The 27363-nt window shown below is 43.0% G+C and overlaps 2 protein-coding genes across 8 annotated transcripts in view; one reads left to right on the top strand and one right to left on the bottom strand.

The window, feature by feature from the left end:
• Nucleotides 1–1374: 1374 nt before the first annotated feature.
• aff3 (AF4/FMR2 family, member 3) lies at nucleotides 1375–21242 on the bottom strand. 4 transcript variants are annotated; one of them, XM_078262207.1, is made up of 19 exons: nucleotides 21067–21242; nucleotides 19130–19171; nucleotides 12805–12879; nucleotides 12163–12196; nucleotides 11970–12027; nucleotides 10996–11047; nucleotides 10245–10279; nucleotides 9748–9937; nucleotides 5748–7748; nucleotides 5493–5620; nucleotides 5200–5371; nucleotides 5001–5104; nucleotides 4135–4198; nucleotides 3279–3415; nucleotides 3089–3160; nucleotides 2868–2961; nucleotides 2671–2720; nucleotides 2352–2557; nucleotides 1375–2244 (listed from the first exon to the last, which is right to left on the bottom strand). In XM_078262207.1, exons 1-19 carry the CDS (start codon nucleotides 21136–21138, stop codon nucleotides 2123–2125), a joined length of 3708 nt encoding a protein of 1235 aa, XP_078118333.1. In that variant the 5' UTR covers nucleotides 21139–21242; the 3' UTR covers nucleotides 1375–2122. The 4 variants fall into 4 exon arrangements, with proteins under 4 accessions (XP_078118333.1, XP_078118332.1, XP_078118335.1 ...); XM_078262206.1 differs by having other exon boundaries at nucleotides 10224–10279; XM_078262209.1 differs by lacking the exons at nucleotides 10996–11047; nucleotides 11970–12027; nucleotides 12163–12196; ... (1 more) ...; nucleotides 19130–19171; nucleotides 21067–21242 and adding an exon at nucleotides 10364–10479.
• Nucleotides 21243–21370: 128 nt separating this feature from the next.
• The window catches only part of arhgef7a (Rho guanine nucleotide exchange factor (GEF) 7a), a 31325-nt gene continuing 25332 nt past the window's right edge, over nucleotides 21371–27363 (top strand). The window contains exons 1-7 of one of the 4 annotated variants that reach the window (XM_078262213.1): nucleotides 21371–21446; nucleotides 22385–22513; nucleotides 24676–25201; nucleotides 25333–25464; nucleotides 25997–26067; nucleotides 26636–26961; nucleotides 27061–27306. In XM_078262213.1, the coding sequence (XP_078118339.1) occupies nucleotides 27142–27306 (165 nt within the window). In that variant the 5' untranslated portion in view covers nucleotides 21371–21446; nucleotides 22385–22513; nucleotides 24676–25201; ... (2 more) ...; nucleotides 26636–26961; nucleotides 27061–27141. Of the gene's footprint in view, nucleotides 21447–22384; nucleotides 22514–23509; nucleotides 25202–25332; nucleotides 25465–25996; nucleotides 26068–26635; nucleotides 26962–27060; nucleotides 27307–27363 lie in introns of those variants that run through there. The other 3 variants (XM_078262210.1, XM_078262212.1, XM_078262211.1) reach the window with 3 other exon arrangements.

The following is a 27363-nucleotide window of genomic DNA, read 5'->3' on the forward strand; positions in this document are numbered from 1 at the left end:
GATGAATGTGTGAGTGTGTAGAGAGAGAGAGAGAGAGAGAGAGAGAGAGAGAGAGAGAGAGAGAGAGAGAGAGAGAGAGAGATCTCTGCACAACTGGGCCAACTAATGAGTCTGACTCACACGCTGTCATTTAGACTGTATAGTGTTTGTGTGTCAGTGATAGAAATAAAGCCAGAGAGAGAGTAAACAACCTAGGAGCCTCTTCCTTTCCAAGACTAATGCATCAACACATTAACACATGAATGATTGATTTAACACCCTGCCTACAAAGTTTCTGATCATGAAATAAAAAAAAACAACACTGTGAGACAATAAGAGCAGGATATTCAGTGGGATGCTTCTCTCAAACATTGATGGGTGAGTGTTTTTCAGGGAGGAAGCTGTGCATTGTGTTTTAGAGACCAGGTTTGCTGCAGGCACAGGGGGCCATGGGATCACTTTGTGTTTTGGGGGCATCCTTGTTCATAAACAATTACCAATAATTATGCAAAAGTCTGATTGTGTGCATGCCTGTATCTGAAAAATGTCACAATTTCATAGCTCTGAATCACTGCCCACATATTTTATTTGTTGAGCAATTCAAATAATTTAAAGAAAATGAATGAAAGTAAATGGCAATTCAGTTTGATTGTCTGGCTGACTCTTTCACAGGGTGAAACAAAACATCCTGATTTTTAAGAGGTCTTTGGACTGATGATTTGAAGGTCTTGATTCACAGATAACATTGTAAGCCTTCAGTTAAAGGTGCTTTGTCACACAAAACCGTTTTTATTTGTATTTTTTGAAATATGTTAGGTCCATATGCGTTTGTGTTATGTCGTAAATGTGAAAATGAACTGCTACCTCCTCTGTCAGCTCTAGCTGCCACTGAAAAGAAATAAGTGGAGAAATCAGGCCAATTACAAAAGCTGGTCAGTCTGACGTGGTGTTGCCTGAGCTCATTACTATTCATGAGCTCGCCCAGTTGCGCTGGGTAAAGGATGCTTATAACCAGGCTCTCATTGGCTAGCTATTAGCCAATCAGAGTCAAGCAGCTTAGCTCGTTGAATATTAATGAGAACTGGCACAAATCGAGCTGAATCTTCCTGCAGGCTTTCTATACCACGCTAGAATGGCTTGAAACAAGGTAACCAAGGCATTTTTTCCACAAAAAATGTTACAGAGTCCATGGTAGAACTTCAGACATTACCACAAAGTAATGAAATACATGTGGCAGGGCACCTTTAAAAACATGGAAAATAACCAAAATTAGAGGAAAAAGATTATCACCTTGATAGTGATGCTGTGTTATCTGTGTCACTCATACTGTAAGAAGCTGGACATTTAAAATGCATACTCCTGAACTAGACCTAAGACAATACACATACCAAAAAGTAAGTGACCTCTTCAACTTTATTATTCATTAAATTATATAATCCCATACTCAAAACAGGGACAAAAATAAAATTTGCATAAAAGGGACATTGGCTGTTGGCAACTAAACTAGCCAACATTTTTCTTTCTCCGGTTATTGTTCTTTTTTTAATTTTTTTTTCTAAAAACAGATAATCCATCAAATATTGCACAGTAAAAACACATACAAGATATTTAAAAAGAAGAGTCATTAAAACCTTCATTAGAAAAAGATGCAGACACATTTCCTACTTTAGAGAAAGTGGTATATGATTGATTGGTCTATTTTTTTTTTAGCATCTTCTCCTGTTTTGGCAGCAGAGAAACAGTCCACTGGTTAATAATTAAATCTGAAGTATGAAAAGTTTGAAGATGCACATGGAACTGTACTGTATGAGAGTCCTGTCACTGTGGGACATTTGGCAAACGATTAGAGACTTCAAATCCATAGCACACACAACTCTTGAGATTAATCCAATGATGAGGAATAAGGTGCATGTAGTTCATCTGTGAGAAGTTAAAAGACTGCTCCTTCAGAAGGTTTTGCACACAGTAAGCACCCCAACATCCTATGAGGATGATCAGGCTCCATGGGATTTCATCCAACTCCATTTCACACAGCTCAGTAGGTATCAGTGCTGTCCTGTCAGCTGCATAGAGATCCAGTTTTGTCTCTTCTAAACAAGACCTGGAGATCCAGTGGGCAGGTTACAGTAAATCCTCTCCGTCGTTAGTTAAGTTTGGCACTAATGCGTATCCACTGAAGAGCCTGTCTGGTGTATTGGACAGCGTTAGCAATGCTACTGTGAAGAGTCAATGGCCCAGACAACGTATTCAAGTAGTTGAAGAACTCTGTAATGAAAAAGGAAGACAGACCGTGCTCTTAAAACATCTTTGTTTGACACAATGTGGCTTATTTTCATGTAAATCCATCTCAAACATTGGATGTGTCTGTGTACCTTTATTCTCCTGTGCAAGGTTGTCTGCCACCTCCCAGTACTCATAGCTGTACAGGACACTGTTGGTAATGTTCAGGTGATTTGCTGCCATCTGGTGGATACGTTGGGGAATGCTTATGACAGAGGGGAAGGCGCTGCCCCCGTGTGAACCCCGTCCTAGGTGTTTGGCATTGGGTGAGAGTGAAGAAGGGGGTCCTCCTGTATCCCTGGAAGTGGAAACACGTACACAAAGTGGTGGTGATCAATGAAGGTTCAGTGGCTGGAATGCAAGCTAATGAAACAGAGAGCCTGTAATATGCAGAAGTAATTATCCACCTACTTCCCAGAGTCACTCCAACAGGGTGGTGTAGAAGGCACTTTGGGAGAAGTCTGTAATGACACCATAAACAAGTCATCCAAACCCAAATGTTTACATTCTACCACAAACTTGAAAGGACCATAAAATGTACTTTATGTTAATGTCTCTATGTAAATGGAACCTCAGACTTCTTTTTTGTTTTGTTTGTTTAGATATACCTTAAAGTAGTCCAGCAGAACTTTGGAGTATTTCAGTGCATGGTCCTTCTTTAAACGAAACATTTGCCAGTAAAGGAGGGCAAGGCACCGGAAACTGTGGACAACACAAGCACATGTCAAGGAGACTCAGATGGATCACAAATCATCCTCAAAGTACAGTTCCTTCAGGTCCTTCAGAGTGATGATAGATGTGGCGTAAACAGAGGAAATGACATACGCACCACAGAACCGCCAGCTGTTTGTCTTCCTGTCTCGCCCCAGGGCCAGAGTGGCTTTTCAGCCTCATTGCGTACCTTAAGACACAGGACTGTTAAAATGGAGCTGCAGTTCATGTATATGTATCTGTGAGTGTCTGTTTGTCTCTCAAATCCAAATTACTTGCTTCTGTTTTTGCATGAGTGTGTAGTATACCTAATAAGCTCCACTGTCTCTGAGTACATGGTATAAGGAGACTTTGCCTCTAGTGGCCCTTCCTCCATTGCTTTCCCACATTCCATGAAGGAGAGAGCAGCATCAACGTAATTCACAGCCTTCCCCAGCTTGTCCACCTGGAAATAAGAAATCCAACATTTAAGTAATATAGAGAGTAAATATTACATCAATACTTGCATATTGTAGCCTTAAGTGTTTAAACAAGCAGGAATTAGCTGAAAATTACTTCAGCTCTGTGCAGTAGAGAGATTTATCCAGGAGGTGTTTAGCCTAGCTTAGCATAAAAACTGCACACAGGGTGAAACGGCTGAATGTATCTTATGTTCGTTAGACTCATGCAGCATCCTCCTTGCTGGTCTACCTAAAAGGCTGTTGGCTGACTACTTGATTACAAAATTCTAAGTAATTCTAAGAAAAAGAAAAGAAATTACTTACTTACTACTCTTTTTGAAAGCCCTATATGACCTTGTTTCACAATACCTCTCTGACTTGCTAATCCAATAGGAACCTATCAAAAAGTATAGGTTATGTGACGGAGGCTTTCTGGTTGACCAAGTGTATACATATACTGTATATAGACAGTATCTTATGTTTCTCTGTGAAGCACTTTGTATCTTCCCTGAAAACAAATGTACTGTGTAAATAAAGTTTTGTGTCCTTGCGTACTGAACACATAGACATTAAAATGTTGCCAAACGTCTCATCTTACTCCAAGTCAGAAAGCAATTGGTTGTATTGACCCAAAAATGTCAGAGTATTTCTTCAATGATTGTACAACATCCCAGTTTTGCTTAACTGTCGACAATTTATATTCAGTTAAAGATAAAGGACTCACCATTGCGTCAGCACGGTGCTTCATCCTTTTAGCTTCATGTAAGTAGTACTCAGCATGGTGCGGACTAATATGGACAGAAATACAAAAACATGAGTACAGTACAGTTGTAGTGTTTTTTTGTCACCAGTAAGTCACAACAGACAGTTGTCTGGGTAGTGTGTATCTAACTAGTCTCGCATTGCCAGACCTATCGCCACAGCGCTATGGAGTAAAGTCTGGCTACACCACAGATACATTCTGGGATAGGAGAAAAAAACGCTCTGGGTTGTTTGCATGTCTTTAAACCAATCACAATAGTCTTCGGCGGCGCTAAGCTCCGGACGCAACGACAATGGCTCTGCAAAATAGTCTCGGGAAGGAACTTGTTTTGGTGGAACATTTGCACCCCGCAAAAGAAAAATGCCACATACAAAATAAATAAAGTTAACTGATTACACAATACAGTAATGTGAGCTATTTAAATCAGCTGGATACATGGTTAAACATAATTTGCTTTCACCAGTGTATCGCAGTGTGTACTTCGCCCATTGCAATCCCACCAATCGGTCCCAAAACGTCCCAGTTAGATAGTAAATGCCATAAAACATATTCTTTGTAAATCTTTACAATCAATCCCTAAAAGAACCAAGCAGGCCGACCTTGCTGCACGATCCAAGTTTTCTTCAAAATTTGCAATTTTCAGCGTGTAGCTTGCTAGCTCGAAGTTTATTGTTGTTTTCCAAAGCGAACACAGTTTGAGAACGGCAACACACAGAGAACGGAAGGTGGCGCCGGATGTCAGACAATTATCCTGGAAATGTAATTCTGTTGATCCAGACTAGTATCTAACAAACATCAAGCAGTGCGGGCTATACAGTGATGCTTACGTTTCATTGTTTGGCACGGTCCCCCTGTGTCCTGCAGGGCCCCAGGACTCGAGTGGTGGTTTTGGCTTACTTGACACTTTGACACATTCCACCTCCATCTTGGGCTGAGTGCAAAGGTGAAGAAAAAGAGGTGAAATAAACCAAAAGGCTGTGAGGAATGAAGTTGGGATGATACAAACAAGTGCTTTAGTTGTATCACCTTTATAGCAGAATCTCTATTCTTGTCTCTGTTTTTGTGGACATGGACGTGATGCTGCTCTGAAGTCTTTGTTTTGAGGGGAGGCTTGGTGGACTCCGGGCTGTCGGACAGTGGAGACAGGGGAGACAGGGGAGACAACGGCCTCTTGCTGTCCAAGTACTCCTCCAAGTACCTGTGCGTACACAAACACACATGGGGTGTAAATATAAATACGCTTATTGTATTTGTGGATACAGTATGATTGCACATGTGTATGTGAGACAAAGTGGTGTGTTTAGTTGTTGTTTTTTCACCCGTTGTGTGTGGTCTCGGTCACAAAGTTGCGCTCAGCTGTGTGAGATGAAGACTCTGTGTGGCCTGAGAGGTCATTTGCATACGGAATACTCCTCTTGCTTTCACTTTGTGACACACCATTCTCCAACTGGTCACACACAAACACACATCCGCATGCTTTGAAGAACAAGCCCGTATCATTGCTTTCATATTTATGAATGCAAACGTACACATCAAATTCAACAGAGAAGAGGGTAAATATGCATGTTGTCTACCTTGCGTTTCCTTTTACTGTCTTTCGTCACAGTCTCAGGGATGTAGAGGTGTTTCATAGCCTCTCTTTGCTTATCCTTGGTTGCTGAAGAGGAGGAAGAGGAGGGTTTTTTAACAGTGGAACTAGTAGTGCTGTCCGGGACCCTTTTGAGAAGACAGAGGTCTATCTGCACCACCAGATTTCTAAGCCCTCGCTGGGAAGGCGCTGTAGCTTGTTCACCACGCCCGAACGGGACCAGGGTGTAGAGTCTTTGCTTCCCCTCACTCTGCTGCCCGTCACTTGGATTACCTGAGGTTGGTCCTCTGGGGTGCACCACCTTCGGCCTGTTGGCATCAGGCCTGCCTGGGCCTTGTTGCCCTCTCTTGGGGAGTCTCTTGTGAGAGGTGGAGTCTGCTGGAACTTTAGTGATCGGAGCCTGATATTCCGATTCTGAATCTGAATTTGAAGAGGTTGAGGCAGAGGGCGAGGAGGATGGTCTGTGAGGAGTTGAGGAACGTGACGGAGGAGGTGATGGGTCTTGCTGTAACTCTCTCTCCTCCTCACTTCTCCCTCCCTTTTTTGTCCTTCCCTGGTGGTGTGAGTTGTCTTGAATGCGGTGTCGCTCAGTGTTGGTAGGCAGTCTCTGTTTGGCCTGGACTGTTTGCCATTCGCGTCTATGTTGCTGCTCCCTCCCCCTCCTCTTTTCCCCTCTTGCAGTCTCCTCTCTCCTCCTCTGCCTCTCTATCACTCCCTCCTCCTCCTCTGCCTCCTCCTCCTCTTCTTCTGCCGAACTCTGGATCCAGGGACGTCTCAGTAGCTGCTCCTCCGCCAGCCTCCTGTCTTCCTTTCTCTCCTGTTTCCCTGGTTGTTTTTCCTGATGTCTGTCCTCTTTTCTCTCGTGTTTTCTCCCCTCTGCTTGGGTCAAATGATCTCCTCTGTGTTCCACCTCCTGTTCCTTGGACTGGGGTTTCTTTTGTGTTGTTTTTGTAAGGTCAACATGCACAGAGTTTGCCGCTGTAGCCTCAGAAGACTTGGCCCTATGTTTAAGGCTGGTTGTTGATCTAGAGTTCAACCCAGTATTAGATTTAGTAGCAGCTTTAGAGGTAGATTGGGAATGAGAACTATGATCAGAGTTGGTTTCACGACTAGTGGGAATTAAGTGCTTAGCTGTTGTGGGGCTATGTTGTAAGCTGGATTGAAATGAAGGCCTGGGCTTGTGGTTGGAGTTGTGGTTGGATCTGCTACTCTGGATTTGCTCTAAATGTGATGTGTGTTTGGCTTTGGGAGCCTCAGAGAGCTGTTTAGAACTTGGATGAAAGTTAGGCTTAGGTCTAGATTTGTGGCCGTGACTCTGGTTAGAGTTTAAAAGAGCAGAAGCCTTGGGTTTGCTTTGGTCTTGGTCCTCTGTGGGTCGAGTCTTGGACCTGTGCTGATGAGTTGGCTGAAGATGAGTACTGTTTTTAGGCTTGCTTTTCGTGTCGGTGTAAGGCAATGGAGTAATCCTATTTTTTGTCCTGTGGGGATTTGTTGTTAGGCTAGGTTGTGTTGTCCGAACCTCGGGGTAGTGCCGGACCCTGGAAGGAGCAGGTACACTGGGACTGGGTCTTCTTGGAGGATCTCTAGGTATAGGACTGGGGCTACGGCTTGCTCTCAGGCTCCCACATGGACTGGGGCATACACTTGGAACCGGGCTAGGGATCGGATTGTGCCTTGGGCTAGGGCTGGGACTTGGGCATGTGCTGAGGAATGGGCTGGGGCTAGGGCAGTAGCTATAACCAGGACTAGGTAGGGGGCTGTTGTTGTGGCTGTAATTAAACTGTGGGCTGGGAATAGGGCTTTGGCTAGGGCTGTATTCCCGATTGCTGTCCCAGGACCTGGCTGGAGATGGGGCTCTTTGAGTGTGGGGAGAGGGAAGGCGTCCTGCAATGCTCTGGGAGGGATCCCGGTCACTGCTGGCAGATTTGTTCCGGGACTTCTTTAGCCATTTATCCAACTGCCACTGGGCCGCAGAGGGGTGATCAGTCTTAAAAGAGCACAGACAAAACAAAATTAAATATTAAATCATAAACTAGATGAATCTAATAGTGAGGCTTAAAAATCGGAGTCAAGTATTTTCAACAAAACCTCCGCAAAGTTTCAAAAGTACAGAAGAATGTTCCATTGCATAGTCATATATAGATTGTATTATTGGACTATTATTACTGATGTATTAATGTGTACGTAACAGCTAATTTTAACTATTTCATACACTGTTAAGGAGTTCAGTCTCTGTTCAAAAGCCCAAATATTAGAAAGACAATTCTGGCTACAATTGGCTCCTGAAAAATGTTGTTTGTGCAGAAAGAGTGTGTTTTTAATTCAAACAAACCTGTCTAAAGAATTGACTTCTGAACTGAATCAAGAAAGTATGAAGTGTGTTTCTTTACTAGAATTATGAACAACTTGATTTAAAAAAAATACTCGAAACAAATTAATTTGCATTGAAAACCTGCTAAAATATTCTTACTGCGCTGGTGGATTTTTTTCACGTTTTAAGAAAATAAGAAGTCCAAGAGGACTCAATTATGGACTAAAATGACTTGATAAGAAGGACATTTCTGCAGGGAACATACAGCATGTATCATAATTTAAAATTTGAAAGTTGAAAAATCATAATTACTTAAGCTCTGAAATATATATGTATAAAAATAGTGAAGTAGAAGTGTGAAGTAACAGAAAAAAGAAATACTTGAGTAAAGTACAAGTACCTCAAAATTGTACTTAAGTGCGGCATGTGAGCAAATGTACTTGTTACACTCCACTGTACACGTCTTTTTCTGTACTAGTTCAGAGATAACAAGGTGCAAGCAGAGACATTTAACCATGAGGAATGACACATATCACTTACTGCACATAACAAATAGATCACTGACTCAGCTGCGATTTAAACTCCAACAACCCGAATCTGGATGACTCATGTCTAAAAAGTGTGATAAAAATTCCAACTGACATTATAACCTCCTTTCAATAGCCTACTTACTACATGGTCTCACAGCGCACATCTGTGCTTACAGTAGCTCAACCCCCATCCAATTATGCCAAATGACTCACTTAATGTTTGCTTAACAACTGGCTTGGTAACCAAAAATGAGACAAACACATGAGAAAGCAGAAGTTTCTACTAAATAGAAAAAAAGAGGATACTCACGGCTGGAGAGCAAACTTCTTTCTCTCTCTCGCGTTCTCGCGTTCTCGCTTTCTCTCGTTGCTGACCAGGAACTAAATTAAACCTCTACTCCTCAAGTCAAACAGTGACCCCCCTCCCCACATCCCTCTTTCCAGAGAAGACACTGCATCTCTTGTACCGTCTCAACTGCCCTCCCTCCTTCTTTTCTGTCCCTCCTTCTTTCTCCCAATACCTGGAACTCCAACCCCCATCTCTTCCTTGGGAGATATTTAAACAGTTCACGTAAATGAAAAACACATGGTGTGCACCCCTCCGCCTCACCACCCCCAAAAACACACTCCACTCCCTCCCTCTCTATAGGGGCCCAATGTAGTGCATGTTTAGTAATACAGTCCACTATGTCGTACAGGGCCTTCCATTCATAAAAGAGAAGCAGGTTTCCCCTTCATTCCACACATAGTACACGTCTCAACACCCACAAAGCCCGTCATATCTACCACACTCCACACCTCAGCACTAACTGATCCATTCACTAGTTATCTAACATAATGCTGTAGATGTAAACATGAACTTGAGTCTTGATGACTTCCACCTCCCGAGGGCTTTCCTCTTTAAGACTGGACCTGTTGACATGACACCCGGGCACTATTTCCCAAAGCTACCTCTGCCCCTCACCCTCCTCCTCTACAACTCATATGCATTCCTCGTTCCTCTGTCCCTCCCCACACCTGCCGTCAACTGCCTCGAGGCCACCTCTCCCTGCAGAGAATTTACCCGAGGAAGAGACAGACAGGCGAGGCATGGACAGAGAAGATAGAGAGCAGAAGAAGAGGAGGCTGTGGCTCAGCGTTGGTACCTCCTTGCTGTTGCACAGTGGCTGCGTGTTGGCAGGCGATGCAGGATCTGGGTGAACGTCTGGGCTCCGGCTGGGGCTCCGGGAGTGAAGGCTGCTGCTGCCCGACTCAGCGGTGGAGTCCGAGCCTGAAGAGTCTGAGCTGGAATGTCTCACCCGCCTGCCATGTGTGTGCGCTCGCTGTGCTGACAGGCTGTCAGTCAACACACACACATCAGAGAGGGGTCAGTGTACGTACACAGCCGAGCGGAGCCCACACACACACACGTCACGCAGGCACGCATGCACACACGCAGGCAGGCAGGCAGGCAGGCGCACACATACACACAACCACACACACACACACACACACACACACACACACACACACACACACACACACACACACACAGAGGCAGGCAGACAGATACTGTTGTTACTCACAGTTTAACTTATGTTTACAGACAAACATCCAAAGCTCATATCCACAATATACACACATGATATTTGTAATGGAGTACCTGTGTCCATCCCAGGAAGCTGACTCATGAGTTACCTTCAGGGACACAGAACAAAACAACAGTAAGTAATTATCTACCGCAGTAGCATAATGTACAGCTGGCTACACTCAATGTCTTACCTCTGCTGTCTTAATATCCTTAGTAGCAGTTGTGCCAAACTGCATATGGGTGTGTGTGCACACAATTAAACACTACCAGAAAAACAGGCATCCTTCAGCAGGAGCTGCCAAACAATCCAGTCATAGTCTCTGTTTCGCTTTGTCTTACACTTTCTTTTTCTGTTCACTCCAACTCTCTTCCACTGTATGTTTGCCTTCTTAAGCATGCACAATAGCATGAAGATATGTCCAGCTTAGATCAAAACTACTTAGTTACTTAATTTGTTAGTTATTATTTCTGCCATACCTAATATTTGTCCCATCCCACATGGGATAAGAAGACACTGCTATCTTACAAAATATGCATCTTCCAGTAATACATATAACATATAAAGACATTACATTGCTGTTACAACGTTATAATTACTTTTATATACTTTCAAAAAAACATGTTTACAAGGAAAAATTCCAAATAAACTTTAACATTAAACTGAAAATAACTGCCACAAGCCTGCAGTTTATCAAGATGAAGGGCTTTTTTTTTCTCTCATCTCTCAGACTTTCACCAAGAAACTGGATAATTAATCTTACTACACAATAATGCTGCTGTTATTATTATTAACCAGTAACAATAAAGAAATAGTATCACCTACCCTTTGAGTGTCATCATCATCACTGCTCAGCTTCAGGTCATCAGCAAGCATTCTGTAAGCAACGAAACACACAGACAGTCACTAGGATTTTCAATAGAGACGCACCAATACTGAATTTTTTTCTCCCAGTGCCGATTCTGATGCCGCAACTCAGGATATCTACTAATACTGAGTACTGATTTGATACCAGTGCTCTCTTTTACAAATCCATCGTATCAGATTGGTGCATCCATAGTTTTAAAAACTTTTAAGTCATCCTGAAAATGTTCCTTTACATCAAAATAAAAAAAAATATGATGGGTTATTTTTACAGTAAACTTCCAAAACAATAAGCTTCTGTAGGCTTCTGCAAATGTAATCAAACCAAGAGACTGTATTAGACAAAGTTAATTAAGATATTGTAGAAAGTGGTTTATATTTCAAAAAACAAAGATAACTCAGTTCTCAAAGCCTCACAAATGTGCATTCAATGTGTCAAATGACCTTTACATACTGTACTGATCTCTGTCTTGTTCATATATGTAATGTATTTCGGTTACATTGCAAAAAGTGCTCAGAATCTGTGAAAAAAAGGCTTCTTCCAAATGTTTTGAAAATGTTACATCACAAAGGCCATGTGATAATGTGGAACAGGCAGTTGGCTTACAACACTGAACATGTGTTTCGCCATAAAAGGAGGATGTAAAGAGGTAACAAACGGGAGCACATCGTTCTCAACTGACAGCTTTAGGAATGTTAACTGACCTTTGACCTAACCTTGTTATGTAGCATGAAACACTGTGTTGGCTGACCCATCCGTCTATTTCCCTGCACTCTCCTTAATGCTGTTCCCTGTGACTGTACTGACGATGATGTTCATGATTTGTAATTTTACAAAAGTTGCTGAGAAGAAAACATAAATTATGTGTGTGATATATTATATTGTCTGTGTTTGGTGACCTTCAGTGGATCATGTTTCCTCATTACCCACTTACGATTTGTGAGGTGCCACGCGAGGGTGACGGGTCGTTCGCAGCTGTACATCCCCCCGATCTTACAGAGAGAGAGAGAGCGAGAGAGAGAAAACATATTTAAAACCAGGCGACAAACAATATATTAACAGAGCGCTAATTGTACATTTTTGCACATATCAGACACGCAAACTTCTCAGTAAATGTTATCACATACTTTGCCTTTGCTGTGCAGTCGGTAGTTTTGCTTCCTTTGGAAAGAGGGAGAACAAAAGATAGTGAGCAAAAATCTCTATTTACATACCTAAATGCTTATTTATTTGTTTTTTTATATATACATATATTCATGGAGTTCTATTTTATTACGCAGTTTAAAAATGTGTTTTTAAAGGAGCCATGCTCATAATTTCATTCATGCTTTACATATTTCTGTTTTTGATTTAGCATTACACTACAGTATAACATTGTTGGACTCACGATGGGCAGTTAAAAAAAAAAGAGGATAGAAATTGATGCATTAGAACCAAAGATATTGTCCTTTTTTTCCAACGCATTCTTCTTCGTTGGCAAAACCTGCCGCCTACATTGACCACAATGTTTTTTAAGTCTAGTAAGCTCACTTCTTTCTAACTCCACACCCCCAGATTATTAAACTTGTTGTCTTCAGACCCAACTGCCACTGACTCAAGTGACATCACTTAAGGCAATTTATCAGATTTCGCACAGCTCTCTCTGGAGCCACAACTGGTTTTATACACATACGCAGTAGTACTCCCCAAGGCCTGTAGACATACTTTATTAGGGGAGTTCCCGTTTAATTATCAAAGATAAACAACACATATACAACACACATACATACCTTAGGGTTGTAGAGGATTCGTTGGGCCCAGTCATCCCCTAAGGCTTGCTGGGACGGCCAGGACTGAGTCATGTCCTGTGCAACAGAAGGGGGGAGGGTCAAAGGTGAATTGTGAGACTTCACTGTGATTGATGTTGTAAACATACAGAAACTCCAGCCATCGTAAATCGATTCCCTGAACTTTCTTCATTTTCTTTTCATTTAAGAGCAACTTATCTCTCCCATTTACTTACATACATAGATCCTCATTTGACAGCTGACACTTGTTATCAGCACTGTTTCTTCCCACCAGGGGGAGTGTGACTGTGATAAATATGGGTTACTCTCAGTGTCTAGTGTTACATGGTTGGTGTGGGAGTGTGCACTTTGCAGCTGTGTCAAGATTCCTCTGCAATCATTTTGTTTCTTTTTGATTGATCTCCAGCTGTATCTTTTTCCAGGTATTTCAAGTATCTGCTATATTTTTTTAAGCTATTTTTGTATGTCTCACAGCTCTTTTCTCTTTTGGAAAGTGAAGTTGTGTATGGCTGTGTGCACTCTAAAGACCCTGGCTCCATTTGTTTTGTTTGTGAACCAATTACACAGTATAGGCTGGAAAATGTATATTTGCCCACTTTCCATTTAGTTTTCTATTGCCTCTGTAATGTTAGTATCCATATATTTTACTGATTCATAGCCTACGTTTTATATCAATCACTATAAAGAACCATCACCTTATCGTGGTGGAGAGGTTTGTGTGTCCCTATGAACCTGAGGGCTGTGTTGTCTGGAGCTTTGTGCTCCTGGTAGGGTCTCCCAAGGCAAAGTGGTCTCAGGTGAGGGGCCAGACAAAGAATGGTTCAAAAATCCTATGAAAAATCGAGGAAGGGATGAAGTGACCCTGCCCGGAGGAAGCCCGGGGCCCCCGTCTGGAGCCAGGCCCAGATGGAGGGCTCGTCAGCGAGCGTCTGGTGGCCGGGTTTGCCACGGAGCCCGGTCGGGCACAGCCCGAAAAAGCTACGTGGCGGACATCCCTCCATCCCATGGGCCCACCACCTGTGGGAGGAACCGCTGGGGTCGGGTGCGCTGCCACATGGGTGGCAGTGAAGGTCAGGGGCCTCGACGGACCAGACCCGGGCAGCAGAGGCTGGCTCTGGGGGACGTGGAATGTCACCTCTCTGTGGGGAAGGAGCCGGAACTTGTGCGGGAGGTGGAGCGCTACCGGTTAGATCTGGTGGGGCTTACCTCTACGCACAGTCTTGGTTCTGGAACCATACTCCTGGATAGGGGTTGGACTCTTTTCTTCTCCGGAGTTGCCCAGGGTGTGAGGCGCCGGGCGGGTGTGGGGATACTCACAAGCCCCGGCTGAGCGCCGCTACGTTGGAGTTTAACCCGGTGGACGAGAGGGTCGCCTCCCTACGCCTGCGGGTTGTGGGGGGGGAAAACTCTGACTGTTGTTTGTGCATATGCACCAAACAAGAGTTCAGAGTATTCGGCCTTCTTGGAGACCTTGAGTGGAGTCCTGCATGGGGCTCCAGTCGGGGGACTCCATAGTTCTGCTGGGGGACTTCAACGCGCATGTGGGTAATGATGGAGACACATGGAGAGGCGTGATTGGGAGGAACGGCCTCCTGATCTAAACCAGAGTGGTTGTTTGTTGTTGGACTTCTGTGCTAGTCATGGATTGTCTATAACTGAACACCATGTTCGAACATAGGGATGCTCATAAGTGTACTTGGTACCAGAGCACCCTAGGCCAAAGGTCAATGATCGATTTTATAATCAGTTTCATCTGATCTGAGGCCATATGTTTTTGGACACTCGGGTGAAGAGAGGGGCGGAGCTGTCAACCGATCACCATCTGGTGGTGAGTTGGGTCAGAGGCTGGGGGAAGACTCTGGACAGACCTGGTAAGCCCAAACGGGTAGTGCGGGTAAATTGGGAACGTCTGGAGGAGGCCCCTGTCCGACAGACTTTCAACTCACACCTCCGGCGGAGCTTTTCGTGCATCCCTGTGGAGGCTGGGGGCATTGAACCCGAGTGGACAATGTTCAAAGTTTCCATTGCTGAAGCTGCGGTGAGGAGCTGTGGTCTTAGGGTCTTAGGTGCCTCAAGGGGCGGTAACCCGCGAACACCGTGGTGGACACCGGTGGTCAGGGAAGCCGTCCGACTGAAGAAGGAGTCTTTCCGGGATATGTTATCCCAGACGACTCCGGAGGCAGTTGCAAGGTACCGAAGGGCCCGAAGGGCTGCAGCCTCTGCCGTGAAAGAGGCAAAGCAGCGTGTGTGGGAGAAGTTCGGAGAAGACATGGAGAAGGACTTTCGGTCGGCACCAAGGTACTTCTGGAAAACCGTTCGCCACCTCAGGAGGGGGGAGCGGGAACCATCCAAGCTGTGTACAGTAAGGATGGGGACGCTGTTGACCTCAACTGAGGAGGTAATAGGGCGGTGGAAGGAGCACTTTGAGGAACTCCTAAATCCGACTAATACGCCCTCTATGGTAGAGGCAGAGCTGGAGGATGAGGGGGGGATTGGCATCAATTTCCCTGGTGGAGGTTGCTGAGGTAGTTAAACAACTCCACAGTGGCAAAGCCCCCAGGAATTGATGAGATCCGTCCAGAAATGCTTAAAGCTCTGGGTGTGGAGGGGTTGTCTTGGTTGACACGCCTCTTCAACATTGCGTGGAAGTCTGGGACGGTGCCTAAGGAGTGGCAGACCGGGGTGGTGGTTCCCCTTTTAAAAAGGGGGGACCAGAGGGTGTGTGCCAATTACAGGGGTATCACACTTCTCAGCCTCCCGGTAAAGTCTACTCCAAGGTGCTGGAAAGGAGGGTTCGGTCGATGAGTCGAATCTCAGGTTGAAGAGGAACAATGCGGATTCCGTCCTGGTCGTGGAACAACGGACCAGATCTTTACTCTCGCAAGGATCCTGGAGGGAGCCTGGGAGTATGCCCAACCAGTCTACATGTGTTTTGTGGATCTGGAGCAGGCGTATGACCGGGTGCCCCGGGAGATACTGTGGGAGGTGCTGCGGAGTACGGGGGTGAGGGGGTCCCTTCTCAGGGCCATCCAATCTCTGTACGACCAAAGCGAGAGCTGTGTCCGGGTTCTCGGCAGTAAGTTGGACTCGTTTCAGGTGAGAGTTGGCCTCCGCCAGGGCTGCGCTTTGTCACCAATCCTGTTTGTAGTATTTATGGACAGGATATCGAGGCGTAGTCGGGGTGGAGAGGGGTTGCAGTTCGGTGGGCTGAAGATCTCATCGCTGCTTTTTGCAGATGATGTGGTCCTGATGGCATCATCGGCCTGTGACCTTCAGCACTCACTGGATCGGTTCGCAGCCGAGTGTGAAGCGGCTGGGATGAGGATCAGCACCTCTAAATCGGAGGCCATGGTTCTCAGCAGGAAACCGATGGAGTGCCTTCTCCAGGTAGGGAATGAGTCCTTACCCCAAGTGAAGGAGTTCAAGTACCTTGGGGTCTTGTTCGCGAGTGAGGGGACAATGGAGCGGGAGATTGGTCGGAGAATCGGCACAGCAGGTGCGGTATTACATTCAATTTATCGCACCGTTGTGACGAAAAGAGAGCTGAGCCAGAAGGCAAAGCTCTCAATCTACCGGTCAGTTTTTGTTCCTACCCTCACCTATGGTCATGAAGGCTGGGTCATGACCGAAAGAACAAGATCCAGGGTACAAGCGGCCGAAATGGGTTTCCTCAGGAGGGTAGCTGGCGTCTCCCTTAGAGATAGGGTGAGAAGCTCAGTTATCCGTGAGGAGCTCGGAGTAGAGCCGCTGCTCGCTTTGCGTCGAAAGGAGCCAGTTGAGGTGGTTCGGGCATCTGGTAGGAATGCCCCCTGGGGCGCCTCCCTAGGGAGGTGTTCCAGGCACGTCCAGCTGGGAGGAGGCCTCGGGGGAGACCCAGGACTAGGTGGAGGGATTATATCTCTAACCTGGCCTGGGAACGCCTCGGGATCCCCCAGTCGGAGCTGGTTAATGTGGCCCGGGAAAGGGAAGTTTGGGGTCCCCTGCTGGAGCTGCTACCCCCGCGACCCGACCCCGGATAAGCGGATGAAGATGGATGGATGGATAAAGATTATAATATATATATATATATCACTTATAGGTGGCGCTACAGCAACCTGATATATACAAGGTCTAACCCTCACACCACGTCCTTTAACAAATCCCTAATATTCTCACATACAAAACAAAATTCTGCCTTCTCCCAATTAGTTTAAATGTTGATACAAAATTTAAAAAAAATAAAAAAAAAAAAATAAATAAATGTAGGCTTGCCAGAGGTGTGAATGCTCTGAGCTCTTTTGAGTTAACAAAACAGTATTTACTAAAACATGATACATTGAAAATTACAAATTATCCAAAGGATAATTATTTTTATATTTAAAATACATTTGGTGCATTCTCACAGATCAGTGACAGCAGGTGTCACTGCTCACCCTGACAGGAAGATTAAAGTGATGATTACACTTGATTATACACCTGGACTATTATGAAAATTTAAACCATTTCTTATTTGTTCTCTCTGCACCGTACACGAGAGGAAACAAGCCACACGGAGAGAGCTCTGCATCCACAGTGTCTTTGTTCCTGCTCTGATTATAATCTCTGCTGATTAGATTGCCTGCAGTCACATTCAGACAAACCAGGCCTCATGGATGCTGACAAAATGGACTGATTTTGTACAATGTTAGCATAATCTGGTTCCTCAGCTGTGTGTCCTAATGTGGAAGCATGGGGGTTCAGTGTGTAATGTGTGTGGCGATCACTGGGTGAGGGATAGCAGTAACAGAAACAGTGACCAAGCTCTGGAAAAGGATACATTTTTCAGCAGGGTTGTTTGAGGATTTGTATGTGTAGCCTACAGTATGTGTGCTTGTGTGTGTTGGTGGTCTGAGTGCTGATCAGAATGTGTGGTAACAGACACCAAACTCAACTAGAGTTGTTGAGATCTAAAGGAATAGCTCAGCATTTTGGAAATTACACTTAGATTGATACCACTTACATGTCTGTACTCTAAATATGAAGCTACAGCCAGTAGCTGTTAGCTAAGCAAAAGCCAAAAAACAGTCTGGCACATAAGCCCCCCGTAAAACAACAACGTGTCAATTTTACACGTTGTTTTATGAATGCATTAAAATATATACATACTGTATATAACGTGTGATTGTGTTACATTCAGACAGCTAGCTGTTCCCCCTGGTTCAAGTGTTTATGCTAAGCTAAGCTAACCAGATGCTGGCTGTAGCTTAATATTTAGCGTACAGACATGAGAGTGGTATCGTTCTTCTAACTAACGCTTAATCAAGAAGTGTCAAATTACTTCTTTAACTCTAGTTTGGAGTCTGCTAGAAGGAATGTTTCCAGTTTCATTTATTTAAATCCAAAGATGCTCATGAGATGAAACATTTTTATCAACCTGGTAGGCGACTCAAAGCTTTTCTTCCTCCTCTTCAAACTTGCCACCTCTCTAGTAAGCCCTCAAGGGCAAGTGTTTCCTTTCTCTGCTCATCCTTTTACTTCATTAACTCTCAGTCACCAAGGACACAGCACCAACCCTCACCCCTTTCCTCCTCAAACAACAACAAGGTCTCCCAGGTGGAGCATTATGTGTTGCTATCTTCCTCCCACCCTTCTCCACTCCAGGGTCTGTATCTCTATTCTCCTCCTCCGCTCCTCCTATCTGTCCCACACTGGTGACAGCCTGACAGGACACAGGGAGCAGTGATCCTCCGCAATGTAAAACCTCAAACATAATAGGAAAAATAGGTAGAAACCCTATGAGATTAGACCTGAGAAGATTGGTTGATTAATTGATTAGTTGATTGATATATAGACGATATATTCTCTGATTTCAGCATCTCAGACATTAAGATTTGCTATTTTTCTGTTATTGAAAGATTATTGTGTTTTGGACTGTTGGTCAGACAAAAACAAGAAATTTAAAGACGTCACCTTGCATTCTGGGAAATCTAAATGGACATTTTTCACTATTTTCTGACATTTCATAAGTAAACGACTAATCAAATAACTAAAATAATCAACACATCCATAGATGCAGCATGTCTTATGTGCTGCTGGTATTTTCGCCACTAAGCAACGATCGTCTGTAATTATTCTATTTTGTCTATTCTATGGCTGTTTCCAATGGCTCAAACCTGGAAAAAGCTGAAAATATCCCCCACAATATAACTCGATACATTTAATGAGGGATGAATCTGAATTATTGTACATGTTCAAAGTCAATTACCACTACTGTGATTACTATTACTTTTGAGAATGAAAAAAAAAATCATCAAAGTCAAGCAATGAAAAAAAAAAAGTAATTCCTTACCTCCAGAATATCTTTGGCACAGTTGTGTTGGCTTCTTGTTACCTGTGCAAACAGAAGAAAAGTGATGGTAAATGAGGAGAAAGTCACAGGAAGTTATGACTGATTTGTGACACTTCAGAACAACATACACAAGCCCAGCTATTAATTAGACAATCACATAGAGAAAGAGCTGCTGTTGCACACAAACCATTTGAGCATCTAAATTACAAGTGCAGTGTGTGTCATCTAAAATTCACATATATGCAAGTTCAACAGCAAATAAAGCGGTGCACTTGCACACACACACACACACACAGCTCATAGACTCATTCATTTCTTTCACCCGCGCCGTCATTACTAAAGTTGTGAACTTTCAGTCTCCTTCACAAAGATAACATACACGCATATACAGTACACTAAAAAAATCAACTTCTGCACTCTGTTCCTGCCTTTTTGCTGGAACATTCATAACGCTGTCACACTTTACTGTCAATCTTACAGTGTGTCTCTCTCTCTCACACACACACACACACACACACACACACACACACACACACACACACACAGTAATTGTGAGAGTTGAGAGAAGGTTGAAAGCTTGTTGATGACTCATATCTTAGAAATCACAGCTGCAGATGATCAGATGGATGTTGATTCTGCTGCAAGCAACTTTCGGTTTCCATCTGCATCTGGCAACCCCGCTCTCTCTCCCCCACGTTTCTTCCCTTTTTACAATTCAGCTCACAATTCAAATTCACCTCGTTGGCACGAAACCCAAGAACCATGTTGCTCAAGCATTAAGATAAAGGACCTAGTACTTTACATTTATGTGTGCAGCTGTGTAGTGCTTTCTATTTATGTGGGAATATGTTTCATTCTGACTGTGGGTTTTGTGTGAAAACAGATGATCCCACTGCACAAATTAGAATCACATATATAGTTCCTCATTCATAATAGCTCATCTGCAGAACACTTACATGGTCTTTCTCCTTGGTTATATATATTTCATACCTTAAACATTTCCTTTACACACTATATTCCATTTTCATTTAGGTGATTTGCTTCTTTCTTTTATGCCCCACTCTGTCTTCTGTGCCATCTGTGCAGCATAAGTATGTGTATGTGTAGTGAAACGTGCATGTGTGTGTGTGTGTGTGTGTGTGTGTGTGTGTGTGTGTGTGTGTGTGAAACTGCCTCTTCTTGCATGCATGACTCACTAAGGTCAGTGTCTGAGAGTGGCTGGACTCTAAGCCTGCGGATGGAAAACAGTGTGTGTGAAAACTGTCACAAACAGCTACAAGGCAGTTATGGGGCCGAAGGCACTAAATGAAAAACATAAACACAGACAACCAGTATTTTATCTCCCTGTGGCAGTGCACACGCTAAAGCCCTGTCTGCTTCCTCGGTTTACACTAACACATCCATTATGGATATCATCATTAGCTATGTGTTTCACACGTCCATATACCAACTAGCACCACAGGCTACAGCTCTGGTGCAATACCCTGATGAGTGAATATTCCCCAGGGGCCAAACAAACCACAACCCATCATAACACCTGCAACAAACAGCATGCAAGCCAACTACTACTAACCATCTGTTACATTCTTAAAGCATCAGCAATTAGGCTACTGAAGTTATGTTCATTTTCAGCTGCTATTCAGCACTTCAATCTGCGTTGAGTGCCTTTAAGAAAAATCTGAAAACACTTTTAATCTGCAAACTGAATATTTATGAAGATATAAACACAGCATGCACAACAGGAATTGTTCTCTTATTTTATTTCAGGATTCAGTAATCTTTCAAAAATTAACCTGCAGGTAGGCCTACTCTATGTAGGCTACAATTTAGGGACTTTAAACATCCATAATATTGTTCAAGAACAAAAACAATATTGAAAGACGTACTCAAACTGCTTTATAAACAGTCTATAAACCACACTCCATGCACCCTCTCACCTGAGAATATGCGCATCTGAGTAGAAAACAGACAATGGAAAGTTCCCCTTTGCCACCGAGGACAGTAGGCATGGTTCCTGTAGATGGTCAGTGCTCTCCTCCGGTGTCCATGCCAGTGAGGACTTGCGTTAAGAGTAGCGGATGCCCCTGCGTGACGCTGGCAGACCGGGCTCTTCACTGCCGGAAAGTGTCTGTGTCACTGAGGGAGACAGAGGGCGATGTAGGCGGGCCGGTAACGTCAGAGATGACACACACGCAGCTCACGCAGGGACATCACGACTCAAAGCACCCCGGTGGATGTTCATCACCAGTGCTTTTCAAAGGCGTATTAAGATGTCAGAGCTGCTAAATACACCGGCGACGGGACACTCTGTAATGTAGTAAGATTTATGACATTTACAGGGGCGGCGCTAAGAATTAAGGGGCCCTTAAACCGAGATTAATTGATGGTTTGGCCATATGGGGGCATCGCAACAAGTGTGTCAATAAATTACATGATGGTGTGGTGTAAACACAACATTTGACAAGATGATATGGCTAACGTGTTAGCAAACAGTTGCCTGACACAGCTATGAGCAACATTTACATGTATGAAGAGTCATGTTTGTTTAATATTCACTTTCTTCTTAGGTTTGTTTTGCTCTTCATCAACTCTTAAGAAAAATACTGCCCTGAAAAGTAGCACTTTTTAGCTGCTAGTGTAAATGCTCCACTATGTTAACTAGCTAGCATAGTTGCTAACTTTGTCTGTTGTTTGCTGCTGGGCTGGTAACCTGTACAGTCGGTTGTTAAGAGCTTTTTGCTGAAATGATCAATGACTTGCATCTTTATATATATATATATATATATATATATATATATATATATATATATATATATATATATATATTATAATCTTTATAGTGATTGATATAAAACGTAGGCTATGAATCAGTAAAATATATGGATACTAACATTACAGAGGCAATAGAAAACTAAATGGAAAGTGGGCAAATATACTTTATGGTATTGTATCCAAATGTAAATATAAACATAAACATAATGGTGAGCTAAGTCAAACACCTTGTATACCTTGTTACAAATATATTTTGTTCACAACAAGGTGAAGTCTAGCCCAGCTAGATGTTATGTCACAGTAACCCAACCTGATAGATATTTATTATTATTTATCATATTTATTATACCCCATTTATGTCAGTGGTTACTAATAAAGTCCAGCAACAGTTTTACAAAACCCCCATTAAGATTTTCTTTCCATAACAAGCATGTACGTGGACCTTGGTTGATTTTGTTCTGTAAAAGCTGTCTTGTTTTCAAGGTCAAGAATGAACTTTTAAGTCAACATGGATGAGAAGTCCTAGAGATCTATGTAATATCTAAGGCAACTGAGCAAATTCAGTCTACTTATGAGGTTGCATGAGATGGCCAAAAGCTCCCGAACAAGCAGGTAAGTGGACCTTGAGTTGAGCTTGTTTTTTACAAAAATGTATAATACTTACTTTCGCGCCTCTGCTTGAAGAATGTTCTTTTTTTGGCTATTTTGGATTGAAGAGTATATAGTGTGCAAGTCTTCATGTGAAGCCATATGTACATAAATACTTTAACTGTAAACTGTATAACATTAAACAGTTCTGTGACTGAAAGCATATTGTTGGCCAATGACAAAATCTGATTATCTCTCCTTCCTGCATCTTGGCCTTGTATGCTTGTCTAGTCCATCTATTATTCTGCTTAATGCATTCTGGCCTGTGAAGTGGCTCTGGATTGCATGGATTTTGCCTTGTCATGATAAAATATGAGCTGTCTCCCCGGCTCAGATGGCTCTGGGGGAAGGCTGGGAGAAGAGGGAAAGACAGACACAGAGAGCTTAATATATTAGCATTGACTGCATTGATTTAAGGAATCATATTTGACACCTTGTTCCATATAACCACATATCCTCCACTGAAACAGAAGTAGAAATTTGGTTTGGGCTGCACACCCCTGAAACCACAGTGTCCTTTATTCGTTTGAGGCACATGTCAAAGACTGACCTCAGCCACAGTGTATATAGCTGGTAGTCCAGATGTAGAAACTCATTTAATCTGCAGTGTTGAAGAGACAAAAAACACTAGTTAAGGAGACAAAAAGGATACATACTGTGTACTGTGCCTAATAAATGAGCGATTTTGTGACCTCCATTATCTTTGGTTGGTCATTGCATAAATTCATTCTTCTTAGTTCAGTCTATCTAATGTGTGTTTGTGTGGGTCCACACCTTTTTGTCTGTGGCTTTTGTGTTTCCGTGTTTTAAAGGGAAGTTTCATACACTCTGTTTCTTGTGCATTAACTCAAGAAAGTGTTTAGGTAAGATATAGATATATAGATAGGTATAGATAGATACTTAACTTATCCCCAGGAGGAAATTTGCATGTCACGGTACAAGAGAGATAAAAACTTGCTTACTTGTGACTGGGTAAGGCTTTCTCATTGACTAGTGACAATTCTCACATTTAAGTTAGGTAGTTAATTAGTTATTTTCACCACACAGCTTTAAACTTTAGAGCAGTTAATAAAAAAGCGATTAAAAAACCCCAAATGTTTTAGGGATGTGCTCTAACGTTGATATGTCAGTAAAATTTGAAATTTTTTGTCGTCATGCACCAATGACGATGTGAGAGGGAACACTTCTTGATGTTAGAAGTTACAAAAAGTACTTTATAACATCTGCACACACTGACAGGGTCCTTCCTTTTGTCTTGAGTCATAGGTGCCAGTCCTGCATTACTAAAAGCACTGACTCCAGTAGCAAAACATATTGAGCTTTATCGATTAACTGATAAGTCGATCGACATAAAAATATTCAGAAGCAATTTTAGCGATAATTAATTACACATTTTCTGGCATTTTTTAAAGCAAAAATGGCAAATATTCCCTTGTTCCAGGTTCTTAAATGTGAAGACTTTATGCTTTTCTTTACCATTCATGATAGCAAGAGAGATGTTTCTAATTTTTTGTCCTCCTTATTCACATACATGAGGGGTGCAGGATATTAGAAACACCTCTGAATATAATGCAGTCCAATACAACACCAGCACTAACTATGACTTTAATGCTAAAACATATAATTAACACCTCTATGGCAGTGTCAAAAACTGAACATTATAGGCATAATAAAAGTAGACTTTAGGGCAGAACAGTGTTATTAGATTGCATTAGATTGTACACCAATAAAGTGTATGTGGCTGTCAGTCTGCTCTTTTCTTTGGACTGGATTGAATCACAGCATGTGGTCCTGATATTACAGCAACTCTCTGTCTCTGAATCTTTCTGCTCTCTTTCTGTATGCTCACGAAACTAGGAAGCAAAGAGAAGAGCGAAGCAACTGTGTTTTCCTATGGAACAGAGTGGAAATGTAGGGATGAACTGGGAATGGAGGGATAAGAAATGCCTGGGGCCAGTCTCCACAGCCACACGGTAGCACCCTTGGTTACAGACCCATGGCGACAGGACCTCAAAGGCACAACGGCATCCCTCGACGCTGCCTGTTTAGAACACGGCTGGCCTCAAGAGTCAGCCTTCCTGACAACACACTCTCCCGCTTTCTTTCTGTCTTTCTCTCTCTCACAGCCTAAATGAGGAAGATGGAGATGGAAAGGTGTTGGGAGAGAATGAGTGGGCCCAAGCTACATTGTCAGTCCCTGCAGCTTGCTTTGGTTACCATGGAGATTCTAGATTCCTTCAGGTAAAGAGGGAAAAGTAGAAAATTGGGTACCACTTTCTAATAAGACACTCTTCATACAGGCTTATATAAGCTCTAATTTGTGTTTTTATATGGTTAACAAATCATTTACTAATGCTTCATAGATATAGTTATAAGCTTTTTATAAGCACACCGTTTGGGGTTGCCAGGTTGTGAAACATCCCCCAGACTGGTGCTAAAAAGATGTTGGTAAGCCATTACAAAATACTCAGTTTCTCATTATCTAATAAGCCAACAAGTCTGTGGTTCAAAATGTTAATTTAGTCATTTCTAAAGATTATTTTTTGGGCTTTTCTGCCTTTAATTGATAGGACACCTAGGTGAGAGAGAGAGGAGGAAGACATGCAGGAACTTGTCACAGGTTGGACTGGAACCCTGGACCTCTGCGTTGAGGTATAAACCTCAAACTATATGTGTGCCTGCTCTACCCACTGAACCACCCTGGCCACTAATTTAGTCATTTCTGAAGAAAGTTTACACCTATCTCAATGTTAATAAGTTGTTATAAATGGCTTTTGGTCCAGATGTTCTGCAGCCTTGTCCCAGAATATAAGTGATCGTCTATTGAAGGGCTAAAAAGCAGCATGGATGCAACACTGGATGAGTAGACGATCAGATGGTATACAGTGAGCAGTGAGCCCCACCCTGTGGCCAAAGTGAGAAGTGAAGCTTTATCCTACTACACTGCCAATTCCCTGCATTACTGTGATCATAAATGTTTTATTTTTCCCTTTGCCTCAGGACAAACACAGTGAGAGGGCTGGATTATGTATTCTTGTTTAATAACACCTCGTCAACATGCACTCAGACGCACACAGGCTAGTGAATATGATGATGTGATGTGATATGATACGTCTTAGGGCTCCAACTAATGATTATTTTCATTGTCTGATCAATCTGTCGATTATTTTCTCGATTAATTATGTCAATAAAAAAACAGAAAATAGTAATATAATGCTGATTGCAATTTCTTGGAGCCAAAGTTGACATATTCATATTGCTTGTTACCAAAACCCAAATATAATCTGTTTACTATATATGACGAAGAAATGCAGCATATGATCACATTGAGAAGCTGGGACCAGAAAATTTTTGGTATTATTGCTTGAAAAGTGACTCAAACGATTTTGAATTGATTATCAAAACTATTACTTTTTTTCTCAGTTCTAATGTGTTGGTTTCTTCCAGATGCTCCAGTTTCCTCCCACAGTCCACAAACATGCAGCTCAGGCTGGATAGAAACTCTAAACTGCTTATAGGTGAGAATGTGTTTGTGTTTTTCACCCTATATGCAGGCTCCAAAGCACGTAGAGGCTGAGATAGAAGATATATAGAAAAAGAATGGATGAGCTGATATAAGGGACAGCACTCTTTAGCAGTGGCTCCCAACCGTATTTTGCTTATAAATATATAATGAAAGTATCACAAGAAGAAAGAAAAGATAAAAGTCAAACATGAGCCTAATTTTGTATTACAGAATTTTTTCTTCTTATTTTCCCATTGTTTTAATGATCTTGTTTAACCCTTCAGATATATTAGTTTGGGAACTACTTCTCTTGGGGTAGACTGAAAGCCATAATAAATAATTCCTCAAAACAGTGATGTTTGAGCATCACTGAGGTATTTTCTGGTTAAAACAGATCATCATGGCTCAGTATTTAAATCCAGCTGTCTTGACTACATTTCCTTCTGTGTTGCCATTTGTTAAATGATGTATTTAAAATGTAGCCAAACGTAAATACAGTGTCATTATTGAAGCTGTGCTCTATATCTAACGTGTTTGCTCAGCTGCTTCCCCATTTGAATTGATGCCTTTCCAAAACACAGCAGATAACAGCAGATAGCCTGCGGCATTGTCATAATAAACGGATAAAAAGAGCAGGATATGCAAAGCCACGCAGAGAGAAGCCTATTCATGTCATGCTGAAGTGCACTAACAACTGCTTGGACTGGCTTGTCCCTCGTGTGATGTCATCCAATGGATGAGTGGCTGGCGGCTGCGATGCGCATGTATGCAGTCTATTGCCTCAACGCTTCACAGCGAACCGCACTTGACAGCTTGCCAGATTAGAGGGGGGAAAACACACCATTCAAGGGAGGAAACCAGACCTGCTGAATTTCCACCAGCCAGCCGTCAACCGCATCCACCCGAGGTAGAGCAGGGTTTCCCGCAGCCCCTCTCTGTCTCTCTCTCATCGTACACCTCATGCATCATTTTTGTGGATTAATTATGTTTCTGTTCTAACGCACAGATGACAGCGTAACCGGGGCGGTAAGCTGTTCAGATACCCAAATACAGCCGCTTTGTTGAATAGGATCTGTTGTGACTGGACATGAATTCGGCGGAACAGACGGTTACATGGCTGATTACGCTCGGGGTGCTGGAGTCGCCAAAGAAGACCATCTCGGATCCTGAAGCATTTCTGCAGACCTCCCTGAAAGATGGGGTGGTGTTGTGTCGGCTGCTGGAGCGGCTCAGCCCTGGGTCCACGGAGAAAGTAAGGGCAACATATAGCCTACTCCCCCCCACTCCCCTCTGCATAGCCAACCGCTCG

Source organism: Sander vitreus, chromosome 11 (genome assembly GCF_031162955.1).
Source record: "Sander vitreus isolate 19-12246 chromosome 11, sanVit1, whole genome shotgun sequence".
Classification (NCBI taxonomy): domain Eukaryota; kingdom Metazoa; phylum Chordata; class Actinopteri; order Perciformes; family Percidae; genus Sander; species Sander vitreus.